Raw genomic sequence first — 23,199 nt, 5'->3', positions numbered from 1 at the left:
AACCTGGTGAAGAGTCTGATGAACAAATACACAGCTATTTACAATAGCTTCCCGATGTGATGGTGGCTGTGGAAGTTTGTCATACACAACTGGCATGTAATCAGGCACAATGTAATTTGGCTTCTCCAGGTCCATTTTACTTGTGAATTCTTTGCCCACTTGATATAGTGCTTCAGTGGACCAGTCCCCAAACCAATTCAACACACACCTGAAAAAGATGCCCATGTCTCAAATAGCTCCCAAGAGCAGGGTTTGCCCCTTGGGAAGAAATTGGCTCTTGTGAACCAGAGCTGAGCAAACATCAGCATACCTGTTGAAAAGTGCTGGCGAAGTGGCTGCGCGGTCCTTGAGCCCCTCTGAGGATGGGTTCATGGTGAAGACAACATGAAGGTTGCGGATGACCTGGCTGGTGAACCATTTGTAGAGTTCCTCATGCGAGTCCAGCATCAAGCCCTCCTTCTGGGCCCCCTCTTTACACTGGGTCATCAGGGTGGCATACTCATCTCCTTCGAAGAGGCCAGGAACCTAGCCAATGAGAGCATTACTACTAACTGATCCTTTTAACCTGCTGCCACTAATACACAACACAGTGTAATGTGGCACTTACTTCCCCATTGGCCAGAAGGGTATTCATTCGCTCCAGGAATCCAGAATCTAATACGTTGGATTCATCCATTATAAATGCTATCTTTTCATTCTTACAGCCAGAACGTCTCAACACTGTGCGAAGATCTTCATCAAAGTCTTCCCCTGTATACTTTCTATGCACCTACAGAAGCAGTTGGCAGGTTAGGTCCATTCTCATTCAAGGAGCCATGTGCAGGAATCAGGAGTCGGTTACTGGGATTAAGAAGTGTCAACTAGACCCACCTTAATCTGGTACACGCTCAAACCATTCATCCAGGCCACAAAGCGGGACAGGGTGGTTTTTCCCGCTCCACTGACACCAATCAGAAGCAAGTGGCCTTGAGGTTGGCGGAATATTCTGAAACATCAGAAAAGATACATTTCAAGGCTTTTATGCTCCGTTTCCCCTTTGACACTTAGGTCCTAAACTTTTTCAGGAGTTAACCTACAACATTTTTAATGTGTTTATCTTGTACGTTAAACAGTTGTTGAGCAATCTGCTATCTGCTAGGTCTGGAGGAGGTGCAAAGATCACTAGGACATGGTCCTGTCCTCCAGATAATCAGATGGCAAGAGGCAGACAGACCCGATTCTACCGAGTTTTCAATCACAGTAGGAACAGACTGCTAGCAGAAGCCAAGTAAGTGCTGCACAATAGACAAGTATGGGACAAAGAAGCTGGACTTAGAAGGGGGGATGGTCACTTTGCAGAGGAGTTGGAGCTCCAAGGTCAGCTGGGAGGCCTGACAGGATCCCCACCACTATATTTAACAGCAGCTTAGGCAGTCGTAAGGCTGCAACAAACTCACCGGTCAATCCTGAGCACGTGGTCTAACACTTCATTAAAGAGGACCAAGGGGACGTCAAGTTCTTCTTCATAGAAGACTTTCAGCCGAGCTTTGACATAATCTCTTAGTTCTTCCTGGTCTACTGGGATGTAATCCTGGAGAAAAAAAGGTAAGACCCAAATTACTAAGAAGACATTACCTTCGTTATTACACCAATTATATTTTCATATGCTCAGATGTGCCTGGCTGGCTCAGTAGGTACAATGTGAGACTCTTGATCTCGGGGTTGTGAGTTTAAGACACACACTGGGCGTGGAGCGTACTTAAAAAAAAAAAAAAATTTCCATGTACTAAGAAACTATTTAAAAAATGCAACAAAAGAGGAGTGCCTGGCTGGTTCAGTCACTGGAGCATGCAACTCTTGATAATAGGATTGTGAGTTCGAGCTCCATGTTGAGTGTAGGGATTGTTTAAAAATAAAATCTTTAAGGACACCCTGGGTGTCTCAGCGACTAAGTGCCTTTGGCTTAGGGCATGATCCCAGGGTCCTGGGATCGAGTCCCGCATCAGGCTCCCTGCAGGAAGCCTGCTTCTCCCTCTGCAGGTCTCTCATTAATAAATAAAATCTTCAAAAAAAAAAAAAAAAATCCTTAAAAAATGCTACAAAAGAAGGTATCATTAATAACATAACAACAAAAGCTTAATTAGGACTGAATCTAGAACCATGGAAAATATTTGTTTTTTTTTTAAAGATTTATTTATTTACTTAAATATTTTATTTATTTATTCATGAGAGACACAGGCAGAGGGAGAAGCAGGCTCCATGCAGGGAGCCCGACATGGGACTGGACCCCGGGTCTCCTGGATCACACCCCAGGCTGAAGGTGGCGCTAAACCGCTAAGCCACCAGGGCTGCCCTTAAAGATTTTATTTATTCATTCATGAGACGCAGAGAGAGAGAGAAAGAGAGAGAGGCAGAGACACAGGCAGAGGGAGAAGCAGGCTCCATGCAGGTAGCCCGATGTGGGACTTGATCCCGGGCCTCCAGGATCAGGCCCCGGGCCAAAAGCAGTGCTAAGCTGCTGAGCCACCCAGGCTGCCCCCATGGAAAATATTTGTAGAGAAAGATTTCTTTCTTTCTCTAAACTTCACTGAAAGACCTCACAGAAGGGCCTAAATAAATGAAGACAGAGACCACCCTGCAGAGAAAAGCAAACTACTGTAAAAATGTCAGTTCCATCCAAATTGAAAGAGAAAGTCAATGTAGTCCCGGCCTCAATCTCAAGGGTGGACAGTAGTGGTGGTTTTAGCACAACATGACTAGAGGAAAGTGCGAAGGATGGTCAAGATGTCCATAAGGGTCCTATCAGGGCTATGCTATCAGGGCCATGCAGTCTGAGCACAGGAAGTGACAATCAGTAGAACAGTAGAGAGCCTCTAAAATAGACCTGTGCATGCAGAGAACCCGTAATGACCCAGAGATGCTGCCAAGTAGAGGATTATCCAACCAACAGTGCTGGGTCCAGTGTTAGGACAATGGACACTCCCCAGGAAAAACTGAAAATGGACTTGTAGCTCACTCCACAAATATACACAATCATCAATTAATCATTTTTGTTTTTTTTAAGATTTTATTTATTCATGAGAGGCACAGAGAGAGAGAGGCTGAGACACAGGCAGAGGGAGAAGTAGGCTCCATGCAGGGAGCCTGATGTGGGACTCGATCCTGGGAGTCCAGGATCACGCCCTGAGCCAAAGGCAGATGCTCAACCACTGAGCCCAGGGATCCCCTGATCATGGGTTTAAGTAACAGGGCATTAACATCATTTGCTCTTCAAAAGACACCCTAAGGACAGTGACAGATGAACCACTGGGAGAAGATGGTGCCTATAAATGAAAAGGATTAGAATCTAGAGTCCAGAAATAAACAAAATTCCAACAGCACCAAACCTATCTTGCTATTTTTTGCTTCCATGCAGCCATCTGCCTAGCATGTCCTTCCTGACGAAGGTGTACAAACCCCTTTAAGACCTAATGTCAGAGAGAAAAAAAAAAAGTCCCAATGCCAGGGATGCCTAGGTGGCTCAGTGGTTGAGCGTCTACCTTTGGCCCAGGCATGAAACTGGGGTCCCCAGATCAAGTCCTATATCGGGCTCCCCCTATGTCTCCCTATGTCTCTACCTCTCTCTGTTTCTCTCATGAATAAATAACATCTTTTAAAAAAACCAAAAAAAACAAAAACCCAAAAGACCCAATGTCACGGTTAGCTCCACCGAGATCTCTACCCAGACAGAGCTGTTTCCACCGGTCTCTCCTGTTGGACTGAGAGCTCCCTACAGCAAATCTTCACTCATCCATGTGTCCACACTACCTACCGAATGAAATGCATATCAAAACAACAACTTACTGAAACATCCTACTCTCTTTTGGAAAAAGGACAGCTCACAGCTATTCTAGAAATGTCAACTTTATTTAGTATAATAGTATATGAAGCATTTTCACACAAATTATTTATAATTAGCTCATTTTTAAAAGGGGAAAGAGTTATACGATCGAAAGAGAAACCAGAGCATTAGCTCATTTTTATAGTGTAAGGAAAGTGAAAGCAAAGAGAAAGACTCTTTCTGCTACAAACACATGGAAGCCATGACCCCTGCTGGCTGGAATGGCATGGCTCTTCTATCAACCACCTCATGGGAGTAAGAAACACGGCTGGTCAGACAGCCCCAGCCACACTCCTGGGATTATCTGCCCTAAATCATCAGCAAATATGTAGTGCATTGTGCCTATAACCAATGCTTCACACTTACTGGGTGCTTCAGGAAAAAGTTTTGATTAGAAGAAAATTCTTACTAAAATGAAAGGAGGAAGTATATCTGAAATGACATAGATTTGTTACCTTTGACAACCAGTTGCTGTACAAGATGGGCCGGCTCATCGCCTTCTCTTTGTCTATGTTGGGAAAGTGCTTCAGAGCAACCATATCGATGTTCTCGTCCGTCCAGCGCCTTTCCTCATCCTCCACCAGTCTTAATGGAAGAAGAGTGACATGTGTGTGTATCAGGCCAGAGACCATGGTGAGAAAACACCAGGTTTTGTTGGGCTGGGCTGACTCCAAGGGGTAGAATTAGCTTTTACCAGGAATTTTCATTTTCTACAAATGGAAAAACTTAAGAATCTGAATTCTGGATAGCTTAAACAATCCAAGATTTTGATATTAAATATAAAACTCCTCAAAGATATGGCACCGCTACATGTAAAAAAAATTCCTCTGGGGGCGCCTGGCATCTCAGTTGGTAGAGTGAGGGGACTCTTTATTTGAGGTTATGAGTGCAAGCTCCATGTTGGGTATACAGATTACTTAAAAAAAAAAAAAAAAAAAAAAGCAAAGACAAAAGTCAAAAAAATTCCTCTAGAACATTTAATTACATTGATTTTTAAAATAATAACATGAGGGGCACCTGGGTGGTTCAATCAGTTGGGTTTCTGCCTTCAGCTCAGGTCATGATTTCAGGGTCCTGGGATTGAGCACTCCATCGGAAGTCGGCTTCTCCCTCTACCTCTGCCCCTCTCCCTGCTCATACACATGCTCTCTCTCTCAAATAAAAATAAAATGATGACAGGAATCTAGTTTCTAAGCTTGCCTACTGTTAAGTTCCCAATATCCTGGAGGCAATAAGAGGACAAGGATAGGGAACTGCAGGACACACTACAGTGCTGGAGACACAGGGCTTGTAAAGAAAACTAGGAAGCAAGCAGGTGAGACTGAACCTGTCCTTGTGGATTTGGGGGGTCGGGGGTGGGGACACCTTCTGAGAAGCTGAATATGTGATACACTCACAGCAGGCTACCAGGAACAGGTCTGGTGAAGGCGGGTCATGTAGTTACTATAGCCAATCAGAATTTACAAGTACCACTGCCACTGCTGTGTTTTAATGAAAACAAAATTTTATCTTTGGTATTTTGGGAAATTTGTAAAAATTATAGCTCAAATTTTTTCACTACTAATAAAGAGTGTTAGTTTTTAGTTGTTAGTTTAAAAAAAAAAAGCTAGTAAGTTCCTTGCTCTGCCTTGCTTTGCTCATCTGGTACACTGGGCTCTTGGTCAGGGCAGCTGTGCAAAACTCAAGTACTCCAAAGACCCTGATTTGAAAGCCAGAGATCTATAACGAAGCAATGTTCTGGGACTCCTTGAAAGCATGGGTGAGAAAAGCTGCCTGGAGGCAGGACTCACGGGTCCAAAGGTATAGCTGCCAAACATGTAAGTACTTCTCGGTGTGGAGGGAGCCATTGGCCTTGGGTTCTCCCAGGGGACTGACTGTTAACTGAATGCTACCAACCACAAGCATCCAGGACAGTGAGTGGCCAGAGGGACTGTGTCCTCTGCATATGGCCACCTCACACTTACCCTGGGGGTGAGGGGATGCCCTGCCATCAAAGGCCTGCTCTCCTGCACTGTTCTGAGTAACCCAGTTCACAGGCAGAACATTTCCCCCAAATAATTTGGGCAGGAAACTGTGGTGCTGCATTAAATAGTAGATCTATTATGATGTACTGCTTAGAAATTTAGAGTCAAAGCAACATAAATTTGACTTTTCCTCACCAGCTTAAAATGAACCTAAAAGTCTATGAAGCCTAAAATATGTAAAATTAAAAATACAAAAACAAACAAAAATGACAGAGTAGGATCTGGGAAAATTAAGATTTTACTGTCAAACAAAGATTGTACTAAACTCTAAAGAATGTAAGAAGTTGGTTATGGCTAAAAAATATCAATAATTTTCAAGATTCCTCAAGAGGTAAAGACTCAACTTTTCACTGGCATTTCCTGGGACTCAAACCACAAAACCTTCCACCATCTATACTGATCATGAGCAGCTCTTTCCCTAAGTATGGGTGACTTCGCCAGAAAAATTCAAAATCTACAAAGGGAACACCTGAGACAAGTGGCCAACAGGTAAAGAGAAAACCAAAGTCCCAGGGACAGAGCTATAAACCCTCTGAGGAGAGTAAAGATCGATGGTAAGGAGTGGTGATTATGGAAACTGTATAGTAGGGAGTTGTTAGAAGGCATTTAACTATGGGTTGTTATTGTTTTTAAAGTAATCTTTACACCCAAAGTGGAGCTCAAACTCATGACCTCAAAATCAAGATTTGCATGCTTCACTTACTAAATGAGCCAGGTGCCTGTAGAAGGCATTTAAATTTGTCAAAAAACTCTAGCTCTGACAAGATTATGCAGCGCCCACTTGACAGCTGCAGAGGTTAATGAAGTACCCTGCCCTACACCACTGAGTAAGCAGTGGTGGATAGTCCCTGTGCCCTGAGACTTGACACGCTGGGGGTGGCTGTGCTTGGTGCCCAGACACAGGGCCACCCTCGCAGCTTCTGTTCCCTTCTACCACCAGCAGAACCTGGCTCAAATCTGAAAGGCCAGCTTTGCACAGACCCTAACTCAGAGGATGGTAAGAGTCTGAGTAGTGGAGCATGGAGCTAACCTCATCCTCGGCTTTACCTGTCTTGGAAGAGACGGAGGGCTTCGTGTGCCCAAATCCGAATGAGGCCTTCCACAGGTAGAGTCTCCAGAGGTCTCAGGGCCTCGAAAATTCCTCGTACCCACCTCGTCATCTCACGGGGTGAGTAGATATAGTGGGGCTGTGTGTCCTGAGTGAATCTTTCCTGTGGGTTCAGAAAAGCGAAGGTATGTGTAAATACCTTAAGACATGAAAGGTGGGTAAAGGGTTAAATGCTGTGTAAGATTTTTATATTGAAAATGAACAGCCTAAGCCCTGGAATATTTAAGGATGAATTAATAGATAATGTTGTTCCAACATTATCTACCCAGAACAAAGTTCTATCCAAGTTGTTCACTTTTATAAATTAATTATATTTAAAGGAACGATGAAACATTCTTCAGAAAATACTTTAAAAAATGTAATTCCTGAATTCAAGGAAAGCAGGATTTCAAAAGCAGAAACAAAAAAAAAAAGACATTCGATGACATTAAAAATTTTGCAAAAAAAGTTGCAGTTCTACAACATTAAAAGCAAACTAAAAGTCATGAAAAACGTCTGCACAATGGGACAGGCAGCTCTTTCTTGTGTCCTCAGGAAGGCTTCCAAAGACAGACTAGTCACAACCATGAGAACCACGTCTTTTTACCGATCTTTTTCACTAAAGCTCATTTTTTTTCAACAGTGTTCTTCAGTGACCAAAGGAGCCGAGAAGCCCCAAGTACCTGAGACATGGTATAAAACTCCACCATTGCAGCGGTGAGCGGCTCGGCGTACGTTCGCAGGGATGGGATAAGCCTCAGCATGGCCCGGTTGAAGGTGCCGTAGATCTGTGTCAGGGAGGCAGGTCCCGGGTAATCCACATACACAACAGGAACGTGACGCAAGAATCTGCACGAGGATATCTGGCTCAGCCACTCCAGAGAGGGAGCAGGGAGCCTGAGTGGACAGCAGCCCTGTCCCAAGCTGCTTCCCAATCTACCCATAGGCTTCATGTCAGAGTTAAGAGAGATCATAAACCGCTTAGGCCTGGGTCTGACATGTAACAGTAGAGGCAAAAAACTTTAAAAAGAACCAAGCAAAGATGGGAAAATGATTCAGGGACGTCTGGGTGGCTCAGTGGTTGAGCATCTCCTTTGGCTCAAGGTGTGATCCCGGGGTCCTGGGACAGAGTCCTACACTGAGCTCCCCATAGGGAGCCTGCTTCTCCCTCTGCCTACATCTCTGCCTCTGTGTATCTCATGAATAAATAAATAAAATATTAAAAAAAAAAAAAAAAAAAAAAGGAAAATGAGGTTTATTCAGCCCCATCCTGGCCCTATAGACAGGTCTGTGGCAGTTAGCTCGTTACTGCCCAGAGTCCGTGCCTTTATTTTCAAGTGTGTTTTCCTAGTATTGTAGCACAGGGACCTTATGATAAGCAATATTTTGTTACCTTTCTATAATTAAAACTAGATTTTTATTGTGTTACGTTTAAAACATATCCTGGAATAGGTATGTGTGTGAGGCCGATGCAGTCTATGGAGCTGTGTGTTACCTGTGGGACAGGGGCTTTCTGCCAGGATCGGTGGGTGGATTACAAGCCCCGACAAACTGGATTCTCTCCAGCTTCACCCATGTTTGATCTGAGGTTCGGTAAAAGCCTCCATGCTCCACCATCTGAGGAAAAATGGGAGTGTTGGCATTTTAGGAGCAAATGTGAACGAGGGCAGTGGGGAACTGTGGGTATACACTCACCTGTCTGATGAAGGATATGACCCTCTGTGTCCCATATTTATCCATGTCCGGCAAGTTGATCTCATCACAGAACAGGACCAGCCACTTTCCTAGTTGAACAGGAGCCAGAACGACCCCATTAGGTGTGCGTCTGTACTCGCAGTAGTGGTCAAAAGTCTTCAGCAAGAGCTCCGGGGTAGTGGCACTCGAGAAGTTAAGGCCCACAACCTTTAGACAGAAGAAGCAAATGAAGTGCTGTAAGCCCCATTCCACATTCGAGCCCCAGAAGGGCTGCTGCCCTCATCCCAGCCTCTTTACCTCCATGTCAGGCAACGCTCGGAGGGCGCTGAAAAGTGTCATGGTCTTGCCAGACCCAGGGGGGCCACATAAGACCAGTGGCTTGTGCTCAGCCAGCCAGGTGTACAAGAGGGCTTCGTGGCGGACAGTGTCCAGAGTCGGCACGACGACGTCAGGGGCCGCCACCTTGTGTGTCTCCACTTCGATCTGAGGCACCTTGGCCTGCCATGGTGACCATTCTCCACTGATGGACACCTACACCCAGAGAAAGGGCACAGGTCACCCTGGGACCCACACACCTCCTCAGAGACTTGCTTTCATACAAATCAGAACTTTCACGTTCATCTGTTTTCCTTTTACACCACATAAAACAAAAACCAGAACCCTTTTATGAAACAGCCCAGCTGTTTTATGCAAGCCCAGCTCTGGGTGAGGTGGCCTGAGGATGCATTAACGCAATGTGGCACGATCAAAGGGAACAAGGCCTGCCTCCACGCACTTACTTCATAATCGATAATGGGTATATTGGGTGCGGCAGGCAGCGGCACTGTGGTGATCCTTCGGATGTATTCACCCAACTCTGCTCTCATTTTCAGCCGACTGTCTCCAGACAAGGACCACAGTATGGCATAAACCAGATACCGCTATGGAAGGAGAAAACAATCCACTTTTGAATAAAAAGTTTCAACAATAAACACATTCATAGCCACGTTAACTGTGAAGAGTCGTTGCCAGGGTTCTTGGATCACAGACACACACACAAAAGCCTGACCCTGCGCCCAGGAAAGAGAACACACCCAAGCAGGCTCATTGTTTCGGGAGGTTCACAGATGCAGAGCCGCATAAGCAGGGCCCCCATTGAGCCCTGCTCCCCGCGATGCAGGTGCTCCCTGACCTGAATATAGCGCTCCAGCTGCTCAATCTGCATGGGGAAGTCAGGGTGGTTGGCGTTGTACTGCGCCACATTCCGACAGGCCTGGTGCAGCATGGAGAAGAGCGAGCCCAGGCAGCGGAGGCGGGTCAGGTCCATGATGTGCTCCAGCTTGAAGGCGTGTTCCAGGGCCTTGATGACCAGGCCATTGGAGGTGAAATACGGCTGCATGATTGTGGCTGCATCCCTCTGGATCTGCGACAGGCAATAAATGATACTTTAGTATTTTTTTAAATTTTATTTATTCATGACGAGAGAGAGAGAGAGAGAGAGAGAGAGAGAGAGAGAGAGGGGCAGAGACACAGGCAGAGAGAAGCAGATTCCATGCAGGGAGCCTGACGTGGGACTCGATCCTGGGTCTCCAGGATCACACCCCAGGCTGAAGGTGGCACTAAATGGCTGGGCCACTGGGGCTGCCCAATAAATGATACTTTATCATTTCAAAAAGCCCAGAAACTTTCACGTACTCTAACATAAGCCGGGGAGAAGGTCAAGTGACCTGCAAAAAAATTTTTACCAGATAAGCTTCAGTGACTGATCCTTATTTCTATACCCTGGTGGTTCTTAAAAATCACATTTCCCAGGAACATTGCTTTTCGTCATTGAAGTGGAGAAAGGCAGTGTTTCATCAATTTGCAGAGAAAAGTCAGATAACTAAGAGAATTTTAAAAATTTTCCCAAACATGTCCTTACTTTGGCACTGAGACTGCCTCCTAAGGAGCTAGTATAAGACAGCACTGATTATGCAACTCTCTAGTGAGCGCCTTGCTTCAACAGATGAGCAGTGACCATCCGGGCAGTACCATGGCCCCCTTGGCTTCCAGACCCCCAGGGGTGGAATGTCTGATCTCATTGCACATGAAGTCCTAGCCCTCTCAGATGCAGATTTGTGGCCATACTTGGCAGAGTGGTGATGGCCCTCATACCTGCAGCATTGGGGAAGCAGCCTCCTCCCCCTCGTCCTCTTTGCCCTTGCGCCGACGCTGGGCCTCATCCTCCCCTTCGTCCAGGGGGATGCTGCGCAGCCTGGCCAGGAAGTTATTGAAGATCATGTCTGTGCTGAGCACGTCCTCACTAAACCAGACCATACCACAGCGTGACACCGTAGCCAGGGTGGCATATTTTAAGTCCTGCACTTCAAACATTATTCGCACCTTAAAAAGAAAATACAGAGCACATTTGATGCAGATTTGATAGAAACTCAGATGTTAAGATATATATTTCTACATATACATCAAAAGGGCAATTAAATTTAGCTTTTCTGCACTTGTTTAAAAGTAAAAAATATCTTTAATTGTCATCACTACAACAACCACCAACCACTCTCCATAAGAATCTGGGTAGGAGGGGCGCCTGAGTGACTTGGTCAGTTGGTCATCCACTTGAGATTCACTCTCTCTCTGCTCCTCATCTGCTTGCACACCCGAATGCATGTGTACTCTCTAAATCTAAAAAAAAGAACCTGGGTAGGAAATGTGTGTGGTGGGAGAAGAGCAGGTTAGCCCCTCCAGACAAGATCTTGGTGGACAGAAGAAACTGCTCCCTTGGAGCAGTGCTCCCAGCAGTGGATGTGCAACAGCCTTGCCCTGGACGGGGTGTGGTTGCCACACTGCCTGCCTGAACCCACGAACCTTCACATCGACTCCTTGAGGCAGGCATGTCAGTGTCTCTGTTTCACAGATGGGACTGGGTACCAAACCTTGGTCCTACTGCTGGTTAATGGGGCTGAGATTCAAACCAGATGGTTTCAGCCTTAACCTCAATGTTAACCTGCTTCACAGGAGAGTTTTCTTTTTCTTTTCTTTTCTTTTTTTTTCTAAGATTTTATTTATTTATTCACAAGACACAGAAAGAGGCAGAGACACAGGCAGAGGAAGAAGCAGGCTCCATGCAGGGAGCCCGATGCGGGACTCGATCCCAGGACTCCAGGACCACGCCCTGAGCCAAAGGCAGGCACCCAACTGCTGAGCCACCCAGGCGTCCCGAGTTATCGGTTTCCAATAATAGTTAGGATCTACCAGATAACAAGCTGTAATAAAAAGACCCAACAAGTCAAATCAAGACACAAGTCGAAGCACACATTTTCGGACTGATACCAGGCATCCCTGGCTTGGTTTCTGAAGTGATGATAACCACTGCTGCTGACCCAAAAGTTCAGGTTCATCCACTGCTCAGGCAAAATGATTCCTCCATCTCATGCCCACATCTGGCCCCTTGGCGAGTCCCACCAGCATGAATTTTAAATTACACAACTCAGCAGCTTCCATGCTGCCAACTCCTCTGGCCCACATCCATGGCTGTGCCCAGGTTACCACTCAGCTCTCAGACGGTCCCCTTGCTCCCATCCATCCTGTCCTCAACTACTCTGCACGCAACCGCCAGAGGGATCTGATCCAGACCCTCCCATGGCTCCTGACTCACGCCACAGACAAGTGCCAGGCCTCACAGTCTCCCGGCCCAAGCTGATCCGGCCCCTTTCCTCTGATCTCACTCGCCTTTTCCCCCTTCGTTCTATACACCTCTGACCAAACACCCTACTGCCTACCCTTCACCTGGAACTGGAACACCTGGAGGCCCATGAGACTGGCTTCCTCACCTGCCTCGATCTCCACAGATGGTTCTCAATTATGCCATAATGTCATGCATCCTGACAGTGCATCCTCCAGATCTTGCCGACAGCTACCACTTCCTTTCAGCTTGTTTTCTCCTTACCACTTCACACTGTTTCCCCTATTTTTCTGTCTTCCATTATCAGAGTGCACACCTCAGGACAGTAAACGTTTTGTCTGTTGTTTTCCTGTTAGGCCTTTAATAAAATGCAACTCCTTGCCAAGCCCCACTATGTTTCCTTATCTATCTGGTGGTGTGTCCAGGACCTAGACCAAATGCTCATTTTGCCACTTTCCAGATGTACGATAACTTCAGAAATCCTAATAAAAACCTGTAACTTTCCGTTAGGAATGTTACTTGGGAATTATGGAGTATGCTTAACATTCACCAAACAGTGCAAAGTTAACAGTAAGTCCTATGGAACTATTTCTCACTAGCCACGGGAATGGAAAGATCTAATACATAGAGACTTAGGTATCTCTGAAAACTATTTACACAGTTGCCTGCTACTACAGAACCTGGAGCCTCATCTCCAGAGCAATACTCTGTTAGCACGTGGGATATCTGGCTTGACACCCCAAGGAAGGCCACTTACATTGGGTGGAAGGCTGAGGCGCTCGCCATTTGGCAGAGTCAGAAGCTTGTTGTCATCCAGCACTGAGTTCAAGTTCTCCACCCACTCGGGGTCCACGTCACCATCAAAGACAATCCATTGGCGCTTCTGTAGTTCACCCCTCACGTTGTCTATGATCCTGGTTTGGAAAGGTTTTGAAACAGCTATTGACCAACTTAAGATTTTGAGGTTAGAAATCCTCACCCTACACAGCTTCTGCACTGACATTTTAATTCATTCAGTTTTGGTTAGAAAAATAACACGTGCCATTAATTTAAGGACAGAGCACTTGCTGGAATCAAGGTGAACTCACTTTCGCAGGACATGTGTGAACAGTCCATCCGTCCATTCCCTGGTGTTGGGGTCCAGGGTTCCATAAAGGTGGTCTTTGCTGATGGCCTTGGGGTCAATGATATGGGCCACACCCTCCACACCCTCCAGCCTCTCCAAAGCCTTTAGGAGCACACGCCAAGCCATGCTCTTCCCACTTCCTGAGGGCCCCACCATCATCAGGCCATGGTTGATCTGGGTGATCTGATAGAGCTGGAGGACCTGCCAGGCCAATCAAACCACATCAGAATCAATCCAGAGAAAGAATGAGAAGTTTCTCCAGCCCCTCCTCATGGCAGCAGATGCAAGACATGTGCTATGAATTCCCAAAGGCAAGTAAGTACTACTCTGGAACTTTTAATATTACATGGGCCACATCTATAAATAATATTTCAAGAAGAGTTTTAACTAAACCATGGGGAGTTCTTTGTTAAGCCAGGAAGGCTGGGAGCCAGTGGAAAAGGGGATGACTACCAAGCTGCTTCAAAAGAGGGCCGTAAGATCCTCTTTAAAGAGGGTGGAGACCCAATGGAGGAGTCATCTGTGAGAGCCGGTACAGTACCACTTAGGCTCAACATGCAGCCATGTGACAGTATGGTTCCTAGTCTTGTAGAAGAAGAGAAGCAGCGAAGCCAATACAAAATATAAAGCGTGTACTGATTAGCAGATTTATGTTGTTAACCTAAGATGTTGGAAAGTCTTAGAACTATTGGTATACTTTCCGTTATAATCATGCTTCTGTCAGCATTTTCAGAAAATGAGCTATATCATGAGTGAAATTTTTGGATAAACGGTCATGTCTACTACGTGTAAGAAAAAAGCCTTGGGTCAAATCTTTGTAAAGCAGATGCTGTGCCTCTCTGGCCCTCGTGGTCCTAGTTCTCTCAAAAGTGGCTCCTTTCCTGCAGCTAGCAGGGTCAACCCCAGTTACCTTCTCAACCCACATGCCGCCAACTTCTTCTCCATCTCCATATGTCAGGTACATTTCCTGGCACACCTTCTTCAGCTCTTCTCGGAGCGCAGTCATTTCGCCCCGGTGGTATTGGACCCCGGGGAACACATCTGATAAGAGGCTGAAGAGCAGTGGGATGTCTTCTGCCACTAGCTTGGGCACCATGGTCTCACAGACGCTCTGGATCAGAATCTAACAGCAAGAAAAGGACCGAGCTCTGAGAGGTGGGGAGCAAGGCTTGCACAGACACTGCTGTATTCCCAGAAGGTACGTAAGATATGGCTGTTAGTGATTCAGCTCACTGTGCAAATACAGCATCTTCTATCCATCCATCCCAGGATATGTGAATCGCAAAGGGAACTCTCAAGTCATGGCTTAGATGTTGAAAGAGCCAATTTAAATATTAGTGTTTATAGGTGCCTGGGTGGCTCGTCAGTTAAGCCTCTGACTCTTGGTTTTCACTCAGGTCATGATCTTGGGACCCTCGGGTTGAGCCCCAGGTCAGACTCTACGCTCAGCGGGCAGTCTGCTTCTCTGCTCCTCTCTTTTTGCCCCTCCCCCTGCTTACACCCACTCTCTTTCTTTTTTTTAAAAGGTTTTATTTATTTATTCACGAGAGCCACAGAAAGAGAGAAAGAGCGAGAGAGAGAGAGAGAGTGAGGGGCAGAGATAGGCAGAGGGAGAAGCAGGCTACATGCAGGGAGCCCCAGGTGGGACTCAATGTCGGAACTCCGGGATCATGACATGAGCCAAAGGCAGATGCTCAACTACTGAGCCACCCAGGCGTCCCCCACCCTCTCTTTCTAAAAGAAATTAATCTTTTAACAAAAATTAGTGTTTAAGGTGTGAGTGATTACAAGAACATGTATACAAACCTCTTGTTCAGGTAGATTTTCTGCAATTTCTCCTTCATCAACTGCTTCCCCTCGTTCTTCTTTCTCCCTCTTTATCTTCTGAATTCTCTCTCTCTTCACATTTCCTGCACTTACCAGCACACTCTTCAAAGCTCGAAGACCAAAGTCATAATGGCTTTGAGATGAGAGCTGCTCATCACACAGTCTGAAAGAGAAAAGGTCTGCCTTAGGACAGTACACTCTAAGCAGCCAGAGTCAAGAAATCAGACATGGACAGTTGGAAAGATGTGCTTGTGATTAGAGATGAACCCTAAGGGGCATAACTCACATGCCTTAGATACACGGTTGGGGATGACTCTGGGGCACTCACTTGAAGAAAGGGACGATTTTGTTGGCGAGGACCTCAGCAGTGCGGAAGCCCTGCGAATACAGCATGACTTGGGCGATGAGCTGCCGGTCAGGCTTGGTCATGGCCAAGCTCCGGAACAGCTTCTTCAGGTTGTCGGGAAGGTTGGACCTGCCTGCATAGCCAGGGTTCATGGTGATGAAGATGGCCATGTCTGGGCTCACTTTCACTTGCTTGTTGAGCAGCTCACAAGTAATGGGGGCAGAGGCTGAATGAAAATCAGAGAACAGTGTTAAAATTTGTGATGTTCAAAAACCACGCTAAATTCTCCCTAAAATCACAGACAAAAAAAATAACCCATTTCCCTGCTGGCCTCTAAAGCCCAAAGCCCAGGACTGCAGAGGAGTTGCTCTCTGGCCCTCCTACCAGCACATCACCCCACCTGGGCAGACCCAGCTTTGCACACCTCACCTACATGAAAGCTACATGAATGTAGAACAAAGTCACCAGGGGCAGGAAGTACTTACTTTGCTTGCATATTATCGTGTGCCATGAAGTTAACATAAGGATAGAAATGTAGCCCAACAGTAGTTGCAGAAATAGAAATCAATGTGACACTATTGACTGGCTCAGATCATGAGGACTGTCTTTTCCGGGGATCCACCATCAGTACCCACACCCAACCTCCATTACTCCATCACAGAGGACAGAGCATATAGATACTGCTTTCTCTGACACTCCTTTAGTTTCACTAAGGAGGTCTCCAAGTCCTCTGGTAAAGACAAGTTCCTATTATTGCAGAATGAAAGCAACACTAAAAGTTAACTGTGCATGTAAACCGTCCACCACCGGTGCCATTACTTCCTCTAGCACCCACGCTGCCCCTACCAGGCACGCCTGGCTTTGTACAGAATGAGACAGAGGAAGCCGCCCCCGGAGCCTCTCAGAGCAGGTTCTCCTATAGTGACACAGGGCACGTTCCCAAAGCTCCCAGGAAGAACACTCTGCCAACAGGCAGCCCAGAAAGCTGGCTCTGTGGCATGCAGAGGGGGGAGGGGGAAGGGAGGCCCCACATGGGCCCAATACTCGATGTGGATAGATGCTATGGGAGGGAGCATAGGGACTCTTGTCCACCAGAGGAAGGACAGCCAGGGTTTGGGCTGTTCTGGTCTCTGAGCAATTAGACTGCCTACACAGTATCATCCGGAATCTCACCACCCTGTCTGCAGCAGTGAGTCCTGGAAGCGAAGTTAAATTATAATATAAAGTGGCAAGATGGACCCTGGCCCACACTTTCCCTCTGCAGTTGCTAAGTAACTTGCAAAGAAAAAGGAAGTCTCACTCTTATCACAGTTGGGGTTGGAGTGCTCTCTCAGTGCTTCCTGAATACACTGCACCTGCTGTGACACAGCTGACAGCATCCGTTCCTCCAGGCGGTTGAACTCGTCAAAGCAGCCCCAGGCACCCACCTGGCAGAGCCCAACAAAGATCCGTCCCATCGCCTGAAACCGGAGCAAAGAAAAGAGCTAAAACCATGTGCCTCCAGCTGATTCCATGGCCCCCATGCCGGTCTGAGCCCTCTATCCACTGCCCACCCCATGTGGCTACGGAAGGGACAACAGGCTCCCACGAGAGCAGGTACTTCATTGACAACATGAAACATGCACACGTGGTACATCGCACCTCTCCTCCTGGGCTAATAAAATCCTAATGATAGAGCTGTTATTTTTATTCTATCACCTTCTGTTGACTAAAAAAAAAAATCTTGTCCATAATAGTTGTTTATTCCCAGACACAAGCACTAGCCATTTCTTCCAGAAATGCACAGCTCAAGTCAGTACCGAAGCACATATGCTAGACAACTGACTCAAAATAACACCATCCCCAGGACTCAGAAGGGCAAATGAGCCATGCTGAGCTGTGAGGTCCGCAGCCTGGAGAGGGGTCCAGGCATGGCGCACCCCAGCGGGCCTCTCAGCCCATTAGATTTTAGGTGGACTCACAAAGCTGCTCACCTGGAAATCGAAGGTTTCATCACAGTTGAAGACTAAAACAAAGCGTCCAAGCTGATGGCCAAGAGCTTTGACAGACTCTGTCTTCCCAGTCCCGGCTGGTCCTGTCATTTAAAGAAATGTGACTGAGTACTTGAGACCACGGGGACTCATCTTCAGCTTTACACAATTCATTTACAGAATCAAAGGATATGTAATAACTGCAAACAAATCTAAGATTCTAGAATGTACTAGCTGTGTAATTAAAAAATATGCTTAAAACCATTAGTTTAATCTTTTCAAGTTATATTTGCCCCCTGACTCTATCTGTCCAGGTCTGTGGAGTGACTTACCGAATGGGGACCCGCCCAGCCTGGCCTCCAAGGCTTGAGTCATGGTCAAGTAGCAGCGGTCGGTGAGGGGAGTCTGCACCAGCTTGTCCTGGACACCCAGGTACTCAAAGCCATAGTTAAATTTGGCATTTGCCATTTGGATCGACAACTGCTGTAGCACATCAGTTTGCTTAGGGTCAAAGTAAAAGCGCATCTGGCTGAGCCATTCGAAAGATTTGGCGTTGTCAATTTTGCTTTTGATCAAGGATCGAGTCACATCCCTCTGGTGAACCAGCTCTGTAATCTGAACAAAGGGTCACTTTAAGAATTCATCATAAACTGGAGTACAGTGCATTTCTTGAGGATGCGTCATTGAATAGACTTTTATTTATTTTAAAAAAAATTTTTTTTTAAATTTTTTTTGTTTTTTTTCTGAATAGACTTTTAATCTGAGATGCAAGATTCAGTTATAGTGGCTTTCAGTAAACATTCCAAAATGGAAATTCACTTTTAAAAACAATATAACTGTTATTCATACAATGAAATTACATAGAATCAAGAGCTGCAGCAGGACCAAACAACCAACAAAACTACTTTAAGTGAAAACTCTGCAACTAGCAGGACATGAGTCTCCGACCTCACTGGCCCCTGTAGGCTGGGCACAGCACCATTGCTAGCACAGCCAGGCCTCCCGGTACCACCCCCTTGGCGCTGCTTTGAGAAGAGATGAGGAGCAAGAGCGGAAAACTCTGATCAAAGCTCATCACTTCCTGTTTACCGGGATGTGTATATGAAATTTCCTGCTCCAGCATGATCACCTGTCAATAGGAACAGAGAGCCAATACCCCCACCCAGAGTTCATTAGCATGCCACCTCCTTTTCTCCCTAACACCAATCAGAGAATTTCATAAGCATTGTTTCCCGTAGCTGCTTGAGCTGAAGGCACGAGACCCTAACCAGTGAGGAATGAGACAGACATAGGACTAACCAAGTGCTCCAGCTTCCGCCTTCGGAGTGGCGGCTGCTCCATGAGGACTGAGTCAGCCAACACGTTGAGGGTGACTTCCACATTGCTCAGCACAGAGTGCAGGGGTGCCGCATCCCCACTTCCCCCGATGCTGCTCAGAGCAGTCTCCACGTTTTCAGACCAGGCAATCTGGGCTGACAAAACTACAAGCTGAGCCTGTATGACACAAGACACAGGACCAAAAGATCAGTTTAGACACCAGCCAGTGCATTCACCTTTATGCTGACCACTTCTGCTATGCGTTACCTGGTACTTATCAATCCATGTGATATACGTGTTTGGATCGATTGAAGTTGCTTTACCAAAAATCTCAACTTCTGTAACAGATTCAGCAAGAAGTTTAGCCAGAGTAACTCTCATTTCCTTTTCTACTAGTGTGAGCCACTCGTTGATTTTGGGATGTTCAGTAATTGACACGGGAGTTTTAAACATAACCTGAAATAAACATAATTTAAGAATGAAGATCTGCAAGGACAGGAAAGAAGCATTCATAGTTATAATCATAATTCAACTACCTCCTCTCCTTCACGGGATGAAATACCCAAGACGACAGAGTTATCCTCATTTAGGATGATGCTTGAAACCCCAGCAAACATTTTCTTGAAATGTTTCTGTAACTTAGCTACATTCTTACTGTTTCCAATGATTTCAAGCAAATCTTCATCACCCACAAAATAGAACCTAAAATTAAAATAGCATCCAAGTTGCTAAAGTCTTATACATAATAAACAAGGTCAATCAAAGCATAACTTCAAATCGTGGGAAGGGAAACTGGATTTGGAGGGCAGTGGACCATCTCCAGTCTGAACGAAGATCACATCCAAATTTCTCCCACTGAAGAAATTTGATCCTCAGCAGAAGATCCATATTTACTTAACAAGATACCAAAAATGAAGTCTACGGATTTCATGTCATTCATCTTATTTCATGGACTTACTTTTTAAAAGCTTATGTGATTTACAGTAAGCAAACTGTTCAGAAAGGAAGAAATGCCACTTGGAAAATAATCAGAGCTAAATTTTTAGGAGTTATAAATTGCATGGAAGGGTGGATAATAGTTCCAGTGGAGCTTAATAAACAAATACAAGGAAGAAAATCCTTTATAATTAGGAATAAACACACAAAAAGGGAGTAATAGTCATTAAATGGATTACCAATAACAAAACTCTTGATATCAAAGTGACCAACACACAGAACCAGAAGAGAGAGCAGACGGCTCTTGAAATTGAACTTATCTTACCTGGGGAAAGATGATCGCTCTCTTTCTAGGTATTCTCCCAATGCCTTCTGGATCTTTCCTAGCAGGTCTGCCAATCTCTCCAGAGACCTCTGTACCCCCTGGATGTTCAGAACATCCATAACAAGGGGAGACTTGGATACTTTTTTCATCAGAGCCAAAAACTCTGTGCTGATACTACAAATCAAATTGAAACCGTCATTAGCTTTTCAGTGAAAAACAGTTACCAGCCACATCTACGACTCGGCTCTTTTGCTCCCTGGCTCCACGCCATACCTCTGGAACCGCTGGGTTTCCACTGGCAATAGGTGCTTGATATCTGCACTGCCCGTGAAGATGCCTTCCAGGTAGACCCACCGTCGCTGCACATCAATCCACACGTCAAAGAGAGCCATGATCCGATTCAGCTTGTCTTCCCAGCTTAGGGCATCTTCTTCGAAAACCTAGTGCATAAATGGAAAGCAGAGCCCAGCTGCTAAACTTTTCATTCACAGATATGCCAAAACTTACTAAAAAAAAAAAAAAAAATATATATATATATATATATATATATATGCAAGTTATGTCAATTTATTTGACTCACACTTTAAAAACAGGTTTAAAGGTATAACAGAGAGAGTACAAGAGAATGCTCGATAAGGGAGGCTTCCCCACGGTACCTTGTAATACGGAGATAGCTTCATGGCTGAGACGCTGTTGATGTGCTCTTTGACCTTGTTGAAGAGGTCATCCCAGCCTCGGATCAAGCGACACTTGTTCTGGTAGTTAACCAAGTCTAACTCGTAAGTATTCCATACCTCTCTTATCTGAATTAAAACCAAAAAGAGGAACAGTATCAATATGTGGGCATTCACCAGCTGTATAAGCGACCAAGTGTTATGAGGACAAATGGACTACAGATACAGCTGTTTCTACTCAGCTCCAACCTATGGCACAGCCAGAAACGTGACATAAAAACGGCTATCAGTCAATTACTCACCTGCTTCAAAAATTCTTCCAAAGCCATCTCCCCTTGTGCCACAAGCAGCACATCCTTGACAATAGCTTCATTTTTCTGCAAGTCAACATCCCAAATTTGGCCAAGGGTGAGCTCCGAAACAACCCAATTAACATGAAGCCTTTTCATCAACTGCTTCCAATGGCGATCTTTAAGTGCTTCAGATTTCAGCTCAATCACCAGCATGTTTATCTGTGGAGAAAGTAAGCAGAATTACCTGTGCAGCTGTGTTCCTAATGGACACCCAGGACTCCAGCACTGACTTACCTTCAGGTAACCTTTCAGAAGCCTCTGGACAAACTCATAGGATGCGTACTGCCGTAATCGAGCAGGGAAGTTTTTCAGTTGGTTCAAGAGGCCATCCAAATTTTGTCGAAGCTGTTGAAAGAAATATAAGATGATATTTAGTCCACCAACATTTCCTTTAAGTGGTGACATATCTTAAAAAAAAAAAAAAAAGATAAAAAAAAAAGATGGTTTTAAGGCGTGCCTGGGTGGAGCAATCGGTTAAGTGTCCAACTCTTGAGTTTGGTTCAGGTCATGATTTTAGGGTCATGAGATCAAACCCCATGTCAAGCTCCATGTTCAGTGGGGAGTTTGCTTCTCTCCTTCTCCCCTTCTTGATCTTTCCCTTCTGTTTTTCTCTCTCTCTTTTTAAGATTTATCCATTTATTTGAGAGAGAGCACGAGAGCACAAGCAGGGGAGCAACAGAGGTAGAGAGAGAAGCAGAATTCCTGTTGGCTCCCCGCGGGGAGCCCAAGGTGGGGCTCATCCCAGGACCCTGGGATCATGACCTGAACTAAGGTAGACACTTAACCAACTGGGCCACCCATGCACCCCTCAAAAATGGTTTTAAAGCAAATTTTCTATCAGTCCAGATGAATACTGCAAATTACCATCCTGTGACATTTTGTGAACTCACAGTAGACTGCAAAGCTTTTAAGTGAAATCTACAACTCTCAACATATGATGTTATACACAACATCTACTTTAACTAGGCATACCTTTCGAGGCTGGACGGAAACCCATGGCTGCTCCTTCATCTGATCAATCTGCTCCCAGACCTTGGACAGTTCTGACCAAACACCTTTGAGATCCTGCAGTTCTTCTAAGGCCACCTGTGATTATGACAGTGGAGCAGTGAGCCTCTGGACACAGAAGCCACTGCAGGTCTGGCAAGGCCCTTAAGATGGACCTGGTCAAGGGAAGAGCCAGGACGAGGACCACACCCCTACCTCCCTGCTCCTGCAGTTCATACCTGGACACGCTCTTCACTGCCGCTGAGAAGTCCTGTATCTGTCAATTCTAGTGCCTCCTTGGCCTTTGCACACTTCTCCCGGTCATCCTTCAGCCTGCCAAACTTTCCTTCATATATGGTTAGAGCCTGAAGTGCCTCCTCTGGGCGAAGATTGCCCTGAAAGCAGTCAAAGTGCAGAATTGCAGTGCTAGGTCCCAGGACAGATACATGCTTTAGCTCTGAAATGGTGGGGAGAGCCCACTGAAAATCTGCAAATTTGTGATTTCTTAAATATGTTTCTAACAAGTAAGTCTTCAGCAAGACATACACTTATGATTTCTGTACATTACTGAAAGGAACTTTTACTTCTGTATTTGACATAAATAAAGTATGAATAAGAAAGATGGAGCACCAGGGCACCTGGTTGGCTCAGTCAGAAAAGCATGCAACTCTTGATCTTGGGGTTGTGAGTTCAAGTCCCATGTCAGGTGGGTAGGTGGGTGGGTGGGTAGGTCGGAAGGAAGGAGGGAGGGAGTGAGGGAGGGAGGACAGACACCTCTCCATTTAGCCACTGTCTCACTAAGTGCCTTGGGAGACAGAAAGAGAAGAATCAGGACAGACTAGGGCTTAGACAAGGACACTCCCGAGTGAAGGAGACATGGCTCTTGGGGGCTGCCAGCCATACCCTCCTTAAAGCACACAGCTATTATGTCAGTTACCAAGAGAACGATGAGAAATCAAGTAGTAGTCCTCAGTGAAATGGGTTCCAGAGGAGCATTAAACTACTATTTGCTTACTCT

The 23,199-nt window shown here is 45.7% G+C and overlaps 1 protein-coding gene across 1 annotated transcript in view; it reads right to left on the bottom strand.

Annotated features, from left to right (window-relative positions):
- Nucleotides 1–23,199, bottom strand: part of DYNC1H1 (dynein cytoplasmic 1 heavy chain 1) — a 68,077-nt gene that overhangs the window by 16,697 nt on the left and 28,181 nt on the right. The window contains exons 17-48 of the mRNA XM_077910641.1: nucleotides 22,421–22,576; nucleotides 22,167–22,280; nucleotides 21,429–21,539; nucleotides 21,144–21,353; nucleotides 20,824–20,970; nucleotides 20,441–20,607; nucleotides 20,168–20,341; nucleotides 19,443–19,608; nucleotides 19,174–19,362; nucleotides 18,889–19,083; nucleotides 17,922–18,204; nucleotides 17,593–17,693; nucleotides 16,920–17,079; nucleotides 15,602–15,845; nucleotides 15,253–15,436; nucleotides 14,357–14,569; nucleotides 13,409–13,647; nucleotides 13,078–13,234; nucleotides 10,799–11,026; nucleotides 9,837–10,067; nucleotides 9,445–9,585; nucleotides 8,963–9,196; nucleotides 8,666–8,872; nucleotides 8,466–8,587; nucleotides 7,654–7,819; nucleotides 6,931–7,094; nucleotides 4,315–4,444; nucleotides 1,437–1,570; nucleotides 871–985; nucleotides 608–769; nucleotides 311–525; nucleotides 4–208 (exon numbers count right to left, since the gene is read on the bottom strand). Of these exons, the coding sequence (XP_077766767.1) occupies nucleotides 4–208; nucleotides 311–525; nucleotides 608–769; nucleotides 871–985; nucleotides 1,437–1,570; nucleotides 4,315–4,444; nucleotides 6,931–7,094; nucleotides 7,654–7,819; nucleotides 8,466–8,587; nucleotides 8,666–8,872; nucleotides 8,963–9,196; nucleotides 9,445–9,585; nucleotides 9,837–10,067; nucleotides 10,799–11,026; nucleotides 13,078–13,234; nucleotides 13,409–13,647; nucleotides 14,357–14,569; nucleotides 15,253–15,436; nucleotides 15,602–15,845; nucleotides 16,920–17,079; nucleotides 17,593–17,693; nucleotides 17,922–18,204; nucleotides 18,889–19,083; nucleotides 19,174–19,362; nucleotides 19,443–19,608; nucleotides 20,168–20,341; nucleotides 20,441–20,607; nucleotides 20,824–20,970; nucleotides 21,144–21,353; nucleotides 21,429–21,539; nucleotides 22,167–22,280; nucleotides 22,421–22,576 (5,664 nt within the window). The remainder of the gene's footprint in view (nucleotides 1–3; nucleotides 209–310; nucleotides 526–607; nucleotides 770–870; nucleotides 986–1,436; nucleotides 1,571–4,314; nucleotides 4,445–6,930; nucleotides 7,095–7,653; nucleotides 7,820–8,465; nucleotides 8,588–8,665; nucleotides 8,873–8,962; nucleotides 9,197–9,444; nucleotides 9,586–9,836; nucleotides 10,068–10,798; nucleotides 11,027–13,077; nucleotides 13,235–13,408; nucleotides 13,648–14,356; nucleotides 14,570–15,252; nucleotides 15,437–15,601; nucleotides 15,846–16,919; nucleotides 17,080–17,592; nucleotides 17,694–17,921; nucleotides 18,205–18,888; nucleotides 19,084–19,173; nucleotides 19,363–19,442; nucleotides 19,609–20,167; nucleotides 20,342–20,440; nucleotides 20,608–20,823; nucleotides 20,971–21,143; nucleotides 21,354–21,428; nucleotides 21,540–22,166; nucleotides 22,281–22,420; nucleotides 22,577–23,199) is intronic.

The sequence above is a fragment of the Canis aureus genome, chromosome 9, assembly GCF_053574225.1.
Source record: "Canis aureus isolate CA01 chromosome 9, VMU_Caureus_v.1.0, whole genome shotgun sequence".
Taxonomy (NCBI): Eukaryota; Metazoa; Chordata; class Mammalia; order Carnivora; family Canidae; genus Canis; species Canis aureus.
This window is presented reverse-complemented; position numbering and strand designations above follow the sequence as displayed.